Source organism: Monopterus albus, unplaced genomic scaffold, assembly GCF_001952655.1.
Source record: "Monopterus albus unplaced genomic scaffold, M_albus_1.0 scaffold150.1, whole genome shotgun sequence".
Lineage (NCBI taxonomy): Eukaryota > Metazoa > Chordata > Actinopteri > Synbranchiformes > Synbranchidae > Monopterus > Monopterus albus.
Genome location: NW_018128030.1, coordinates 1,545,174 through 1,554,255, shown reverse-complemented (window position 1 = coordinate 1,554,255; position 9,082 = coordinate 1,545,174). Strand labels below are relative to the sequence as shown.

The 9,082-nt window shown below is 42.2% G+C and overlaps 1 protein-coding gene across 1 annotated transcript in view; it reads left to right on the top strand.

Annotated features, from left to right (window-relative positions):
- The window catches only part of foxo1a (forkhead box O1 a), a 25,822-nt gene that overhangs the window by 12,310 nt on the left and 4,430 nt on the right, over positions 1 to 9,082 (top strand). The window contains 1 exon segment of the mRNA XM_020614746.1: positions 9,005 to 9,082. Coding sequence (XP_020470402.1) covers positions 9,005 to 9,082 — 78 coding nt within the window.

Below are 9,082 nucleotides of genomic sequence, written 5' to 3'. Positions count from 1 at the left end.
TCTTTCTTGTGCCTACAGTACTTATTTAAATTTGGTGCTGCATTTGCTCAACAGGAATCGCTGTGGTATTTTAGAAACACACTTTTGAGAACAGTCAGAACTGACGCTGTGTGGAAAGTTTTTCACTGATTTTCTTTTGATGTTTGATGTTCATTTTTTGCGGGTTCCGACTTTTGCCTCTGTCTGTTCAGTTGTGCTTGCTGCTCATCCGCCCCACTGCTGAATCCCACATGCAGGGCCTTATGTAATGTGGTAATTATTTTTTACTTATTGCACATTTAAAGGTACACTTATTTATCTTAGTGCTTTACAGTGTAGTAAAACAACACATAAAAGAAGTGTACTGAAGAGAACCCTCTAAATGAATGACCACCTATTGGTGCAGTCAACATCCAGCCATAAAAACAGCTTGGGGATATCCCCATGTTTTCCAGGTTGTTCAGAGGTAACAAGCATATAAATATGAACCACCCCCCTCAAACACCCCTGCAGTGGGTCCAGTCTATGGATGCAGGCCGCCACACAAGCTCCCAGCAGTGGTCCACACACTGCATCTTTATCCAGGCAGGGCAGGCAGCAGCCCAGCCCGGCCGCTCTGCTGATCTGAGGCGAAAAATATCCCCACTCTACAGACACAGCTCTGTGCATTTACAGACTCGCATTGTGTTGTGCATAGCAACACATGCACATATTTTAGCATGGTAAGCTTCACCAGCACAACCCAGCCCCTGTCTGTACACATTAAGTCTGAGTCATGAAATCAGTGAGCACAAGAGAGAACTCAGCACATAACCACCTGGCCTCAGCTCACTGTTAACATGCTGCGAGGACATTTTTTTACACAACTCTTTACTATCAGGATGTCCCAATAATTCCCTAAAAAGCCTCCAGTTAATCCAAAATGCTGCAGCCAGAGTACTGACAGGAACCAGCAAGAGAGATCATATCTCTCCCATATTAGCTTCTCTCCACTGGCTCCCTGTAAAATTCAGAATAGAATTTAAAATCCTTCTCCTAACATACAAAGCCCTTAATGACAAGGCTCCATCGTATCTTAAAGACCTCGTAGAGCCTTATCATCCTAACAGAGCACTTCGCTCTCAGAGTGCAGGTTTACTTGTGGTTCCTAGAGTCCACAGAAGCAGAATGGGAGGCAGAGCCTTTAGCTATCAATCTCCTCTTCTATGGAACCAACTCCCAGTCTCAGTTCAGGAGGCGGACACCCTCTCTACCTTTAAGATTAGACTTAAGACGTTCCTTTTTGATAAAGCTTATAGTTAGGGCTGGATCAGGTGACCCTGAGCCTTCCCTTAGTTATGCTGCTATAGGCCTAGGCTGCTGGGGGGCCCCATGCTGCTCTGAGTTTCTTTCCCCTCCTGCTCTGCTCTCCTCTCCTCTCCTCTCCTCTCTCTCCCTATGCTTCTATATGCCACCATTACACATCACTAACTTTGTGTCTCCTCTCTCCTGTAGTGTGTTCTCTCTCTCTCCCTGTACCTTTCTGCAGGTTGCCCTGGCCCTGGAGCTCTATGTCTCTGACGAGCAGTCACCAGCCACATCGACCTGATCAGTGTTTGATTGTTGTGTCTTGTTGCTTTTCTTCTTTTGTCTCTCCTCTATCCACTCACCCCAACCGGTCGAGGCAGAAGGCCGCCCACCAAGAGCCGGGGTCTGTCGGAGGTTTCTTCCGTTAAAGGGAGTTTTTCCTCCCCACTGTCGCCAAGTGCTTGGTCAAGGGGGATTTGTTGGGTTTTCCCTATGTAATAATATTGATAACAGTAAGGTCTAGACCTTACTTTGTAAAGTGTCCTGAGATGACTTTTGTTGTGATTTGCCGCTATACAAATAAAATTTGATTTGATTTGATTTGACATACACGAGGCAGTTATTATAAACAACATACATAAAATATAAAATGTAAAGTCACTCGGTCAGTGTCTCCCATTCACAGCTAGCGCTTATGGCTGTTCCAGCTTGTGTACGGTTAAATCATTTAGCGTTAACAGTTTTCTGAAAAAGGTACATGTGATCACTCTCACACAAATATTGGAGACATTTGAAATTTCTCATTTTAAACAGGCTAAAATGTTCATTTTTGTTTGTAAGTTCTTTTTTGAGCGTAATATTTTAAGTGTTTTAAGTATTAAACAGAGTTGAGACGTCAATCGAACGTGAATTGGGTTTTATTTTTTTTAGATTTTATTTCATAGCTTACTGTTGATGCCAACACACCTGCTGCATCATTCTTTTTGATGTTAATTGCCATAGAACTGGCTCTAGTCCACATCTCATCCTGTGGATCCTAAGGTTTACAACCAACATGCACAAAAACTTAAGCCTCCTTTTCTTTATCAACAACCTTTAGTCTCTCACTTGCTCATTCAGAAAAAATTTCGTTTGGAGCAATTTGTATTAATATCAGACTTGGCCAGACCAGAGGAAAATAGCAGATCATTTATTATTCTCTCATCAAGTTGTGTTTTTTTTTTCTGTCCATAATGAAGGCAAATCTTAAGTGGGGAACTGTTTCTAGGATGTCTGGTAAGAACTTTATCTGCCATTGTAATCCTGGTGAAAAAGCCTACCTGGAAATGAGGCCCCTCTTTCCATTTTCCTCAGGCCACAGAGTGTTGATTAGGAAGTAGCAGTTCTTGAACCCACAATTTTCTTCAGCTACTCCCTTACTTAGCATTTACCAGGGGCTCCTTTTTGTAGTGTTTTGCATAGAAACCAGAGGCATCGGTATAATCAGTATCAGGACTGGCCAGCTTTTCCTGTGCAGATACAATGCAGCAGGAAGTTCGCTAATAGCCCCCTCCACTCTGTCACTTGTCTCATGGACACTATCATATGGTGATGAAAGATCCTGGAGTGTCAGTGGCTTTTCTGCTTCTCAACATATGCACAAAACCACTTGCAGACTTTTTATCATTTGTCTGCAACATCTGTGAGACTAATCAATCTTCAGCTTAACCAAATCACTATACACTCAGCCTTCCAAGTTCAGCAGTGTGTGTGTGTGTGTGTGTGTGTGTGTGTGTGTGTTGGCAGAGGGCTGTCAGTTGCACTCAGATTCCTTGCAGAGGATTGTGAAGTGGAGATCCTGCCAAGAGGCCATCAGTAAATACATTTGCAGACAGATTTGCTTCTGCATGACTTGCATTTTCTGCCATTTTATTTGGAATTTACGATGGTAACACAGCATCTGACAATGACCATTTTGGAGAGATACCTTCCTGGAAGCCATAGAGAACTACTTGGGCTCCTAGAACTCTAAAGTGAATTTAAGGAGCGCCACACTGAGCACTCTGTGTCTGGGCCTCCTCTCTTCCTTCTCCTTGCCAAATTGAATTATTGGAAGTTGACGTCAGCAGGTGAGAAAGGTTCCCTTTTCGCCGCAACATGAGTGTGCAATCAGCTGTGGCCACTAGTGTATGTGCATGATGTCCCAGAGGAGCGAGTGAAAAGGACAAGGGAGGAATAGAAGAGTAGGAAGGGGCAGGTTGGAGGCAGAGGGCAGAAAACAACCTATTTCTGGCTTGAACCATGTCCTAGGGCCAGTTTCCTTTTTCGTTCTGAAACTATTTTAAACAGAAATTGTGGTTACACATATTTCTTTTTATAACACTGCTAACAGTGTGATGTCTGTGCCTTTCCGACCAGTCAAACCTGAGGCGCTCTGCTGTGTTGCTCGCTGCTGCACAACATTAATAACAACAATCATTTCCTTTTCTCTGGCCTGTTTTAATGAAATTGTGGGTGTAAATAATAAAATATGGCCAAGGCTTTACATTTCCTGTCCTCTGCTTTTGATTTCCACTGCCTTTTATGATCATTGCTGTATTGACTTTAGTAAATAGGTCAGCGATTATCACTGGTCAATTTATATTGATGCTGGTGATAACTTATCAAATTGCAAATACATGAAGTCATCACAGCCCATTCAGATTGTTTTGTCAGTGTGGTAATATCAAGGTGTATTGCTTTATTTTTGCATGTGTGTGTGAGAGAGAGATTCCTTGTGTGTAACCGAGCACGTGTGAAGATCAGTACACATAGACTGTATCAGTTTCTCTGATATTCTGAGTGTCCTTTAATTTCCAGTGAAAGTCAACACTAAAACAGTCACGCTGTAAATAAATACTGCAGAGCTACCCATATAAGCTGTCACACAAATGACTAAATATCCCATGACACACCATACTGAGGCAAAACTTTGGTGCACACACTTGGTAGTTTTGATACTGTCCACCAAAAACCTATTTGAAACTGGGTCGACTCAGTCTCTTTAGCTCTGTAAGTGTATCTTCTGGTGACTATGAGTGATCATTCCCCACACTTGTCTCCCCACCATCTCACCTGGAGCTGTGTTGCTCAGCCCCATGCTGTTGTTAAGCAGGCAGAACTGCTGAGCTGATGTTAGAGTAATAACAGGTTTACACATTTTCTGTCTTAATCACACTGCTCTAAGTCAGCCACACTCAGCACAAACCTCCAGACATGACCAAGCTACAGCTTTAGGGCCACTCACTTACTGGTGGTTAAAAACGGTGTGCTATACTCTACAGCTTGTCCTCGACAGCCGCAGACATTACACATAAATACATAGCTAGTTACTGTTTAGTGCATGAACACACCTTCATGGGACACAAAAGGTGAAAAAGTCTGTTCAGGATGGCACCATTTGTCTTACTGTATGAGTTCAGTGGAAATAGTGCAGCGAAACCACATTTTTTCGCTTTCATCAGTTCCATATCTCTGGTAAATGCATGTGAAACAGCTGCATTTGTACACGCTCTTTCAGTCAGTGAGAAGGGAGCAGTGCTGCAGACACTTTGTACATATCATTGCTGTATGGGCTTTGCAACTGAGGTTTCACTTGTGGCTTCACTTGATTCAAAGCAGCCCTGCATGTAGGTGGTGTTGCACTCTTCTGGGGATTTTTTCATTAGCCAAGTTGACATTTGAGCTGCTCTGAGAGCGTCAGCACCTCCGTCAGTGTGCCAGCATATGTCTGCAGATACTTAGCTTCTGTCTATGAGAGAAAATAGGAAAGAAGAGGATAAGAAAGAAGAAGGAAGGAAACAAGATGCAGAGAGCAAAACAGTGGACAAATTAATAGATGAGAGGAGAATAGAAAAGAGGAGATGAAAGGAGTAGGTGAGAGAAGAAAGGTCAATGCAAGAAGGAGATAAAACCAAAACAAGGGGGGCAGACAAGAAATAAATAGGACAGAAGCAAGGAGAGGAGGACCCATTGATGTACCACATTCTGAGGCCTTTTTGTCTTTGTCATAGTGAGTTTGAACCAGCACAGTGTGTCCTTTACTGATCGCTCTGTCACACGCAACCCCTCCTACTCTCTCTCTCTGTCTCTCACACCACCCAGACACCCAGACACCCAGCCACTTCTTAACTTATGACATATGCAGTCATGTAATTCAGTTTCAGCAGTCACACGACAAAGTGAACATTACTTTCATTTAATAAATATAGTGACAACAGGGCTCAGTGCTTGCTGCTAAACATAAACTCTCTGGCAGTGATGGGGGTGAGGGGGCTGGCGCATGAGGTGTCCACTTGCTCCCAATGCCGCAGCTTTGCATTCCATGCCTTTTTCTCCGCCTCATGACCGCCATGTTTCCTGTGAGGCAGGAAGTCAGCTCTGCTTCCTGTCACAGTCCTCTTTTATGTGGTCACTTCCTCATGTTTTGCCAGAACCTCTGTGTTCTGTTGACTCAGACAACATGCTCCTCGTGGTGGGATCAGGCGGTACAGAAAACACCTTTATACTATCTCTGGCTACATAACTAGCCTTCAGAGATGCAGTAATGTCAAGATACTGCCTGGTTGCACATCATTTATTATGGCTACATTCCTCGGTGCAAACTAAAAGGCTTCCATGCACAACAATTATATATATATATTAATTGCATTTCATGTGCAGACTACTTTATCTTTACACCTTTTTATTATTTTGTTGCTTTAATTTTGTGGGAAGAAACAGAAATGTTACTTTTGAAATAGGATGGCGTTATTGTCATGTGTTTATACAACACAAGATAGGACTGTCCTCCAGCAAAGGTAATCAGAGTTCAGTTCTGTGAAATTGTGGATTTTGTAACCTTGCTGAGGAATGTTGATTGTGATGGCTGCTTGGCTGGGAATCCTGCCTTTACTGTTTCCTAAGAGATACTAACAAGTTGGCTGTGATTACGATTGAACTTTGCACACAGTGATTAGCTGGAATGTTAAGATTCTTGTGTACCGCAGCCCGAGATAAATGGGTGTTGCTTACAGATGCAGGATCCAAAAGATATTTAACTTGTAAAAAAACAAATGTATTAAAAATATAGAAGACAATGCGTATGTATGTCTGTGTCTATCCCCAGTATCAAGGGCTGCAGTGAGCACCCAAATCAAAACCATATTGCTGCTGTTTGCTGTACTGCCATTCCACTGAAAACTTGAGCTGGCACTTACACTTTGACAATACAGACACACAGAGTGAGAGATAAGGCTTTTCCATTGGCCCCATCAGACACCCTCAGCCACACTTCTCACATGACACATCGTGTTCTCCTAAGTTGTGGTGTCAGAGCAGTTTTCATAACCTTCCCTCTCTTTGCATTAAAACTTCTAAACTGGACACCCAGTGCATTGATGGTGAAATGGGCCAAAGTAGAACTGAGACTTTAGTTTTTATTTTCTCCTTTCTGTCATCAGGGTGATATAGGGCTGTAACAGGACATCCCAGTGTCTGCGCTCACATTGCAGTCACTCCTTTCTGCAGCACAGGAGCTTAGTGGTAATGGCAAAGAGAGGCTCATGAGCAGATTTTACTCCTTTTTTTTTGTCATAGCTACTGTTGGCTGTTACATAGGCTGTTGAGTCATTTGGTTTGGAAATCACATCATTCATTTGTGAAGGGTTAGGTCAGGAGTGTTAGGGTTCTCCTGTGAGAAAGCAGAAGAAGGGGTGTAGAAGGAAAAATAGATATCGGAAGCCAAACATGAGAAAATGGTGAAGGTGAAAATGAGAGTCAGGAAAGTGAAAGAGGGAGTTGTGGCTGAAAATAACCCCTGAAAATGTTATGGCAACCAGTCATCAGGGTTGTCTCAGCTTGGGCTTGACAGTCACAGTTTTTTATTACAAAGTAGGTTGAGTAAAAAAAAAAAATTTGGCATTTAACAGTCTAATCAAAGTACCATGAAGTTGCACTGTGAGATATATAGGATCAAGTGTTTTAAGAGTCTGACCCATACTAGGGAGCTAATGTCAAAATATCTTGCTTCTTCTGCTTCAGTTTGAACTTTTTTATTTTATTTTTCATTTGTTTAATCTTGCAAGTTCCCCTTTTGGAAATGCAACATAAATGACTGGGCTGCCCCTTTAATCTATCAACATATTTTTTTATTTCTAGCTTTTCAACTGCACGAATTTCCTCATATTCTTTGTTTTCTATCGTTATAAATTGAATATCTTTGGATTTTGGCCTGTTGGACAAAGCAAGCTGTATAAAGACATCATCTTGGACTATGGAACATTTTAATGAGCATTTTCACTATTTTCTGACATTTCGTATCCTAAACAACTGTTTGATTACTTAGGAAGTTATTCAGCAATGAACATAACTATGTATGCGTTTGTTAGAGGAGCATGAGATTTAATAGTCAAGAATGAGAAAAGATGGTCGATGAAGAGAAGTGGAAGTAAAGGCAGAGCAGAGGACAACCAGATGTGAAACAGTGACTCACAGCAGGAACAGGCTTGATGACGTTAGCCACTATGCACGCTAAGCTCTGCCTGTGTGTGCCGAGAGTTCCAGCCTTTCTTCCAAAACAACAAGCTTTTTTCATGCACAGTAATGTCTGGCCAAGGCTCATTACTTCATGTCATGGCCCAGACACAAAATGAGCCAGGACATAGCAGGGCTAAGTGTAAATTATTCTCAAACAACAGTTTGGGCCGAATTAGAGTTTGAAAATCATAACAAGCTGAAAAACAGATGAAGTCTGAAATGTTGAGAAACACAAGTGTCCCAGTACAGTAGCAGTTCCAGTAAAGTAGGGTAGAAATAGTGTCTGTGGTTTGCTTAGTTTGCCCAGTATTCTCGCTCTTTTGTTTGCCGTGTTTTAATAATGCTTCACCTGCTTCCTGCACAAAAAATTAGTTTTTCCACCAGGGGTGTCACTAAGCAACGTTAGAGTGCAGTATTAATGTGTCTGTAAGGAGGAAAGATTAGTCTGTTTCCTCCCTTTGATTCTGTGCTGGTTTAGACAAGACACGTATTGAGGTGGAATGTGAGTGTTGGTACAATGGTGTTTTACAATGGGGCCCTCTGTTTCTGTGAAGGAAATAAAGGCCCACATGTACAGTATGTTTGGAGATAAGAGAGTCTGCAGTTTAATCCTTGCTCTGTTCAGGATGTATTGCTCATGGAGTAAACTTATTGACCCATTGTGTGTGTGTGTGTGTGTGTGTGTGTGGGTGTGTGTGGGTGTGTGTTCTTGTACTTGCTAAATAGTGAGGACCAAAAAGTTGTTGCTACAGAATGAGGACATTTTGTCTGGTCCTCACTCTGTGAAACACCTTGTGGAGGTTTAAGACTTGGTTTTAGGTTTAGGTTAGACTTAGGGTTAGGGTTAAGCAAGTAGTGGTTAGAGATAAGGTTAGGGTAAGTCTCCAGGAAGTGAATGTAAGTCAATGCAAAGATCCCACAAGGAATGAAAGCACGTGTGTGTGTGTGTGTGTGTGTGTGTGTGTGATTCTTTTCATAGTAAATAGCATTAAACTGAGTGACCTTAAAATCTCTCCTTTCTTCTCCAAAAGTCAGCTGCCAAGCTGAGCACATTTTTAAAAGAGAACTACCTGGAAAGATGGATTTGCACTTGTATGCTAAAGCAGATCTGAGCTGTTTGGGGAAAAGGGCAAATACAAAATTTTCCCTTTTGTCTGCTCCTCACCCAGCTTTTCTGTTTTTTCTCTGTCTTTCTCTTTTCCAGAACTCCATTAGACACAACCTGTCACTGCACAGCCGCTTTATTCGTGTCCAGAATGAGGGGACGGGGAAGAGCTCGTGG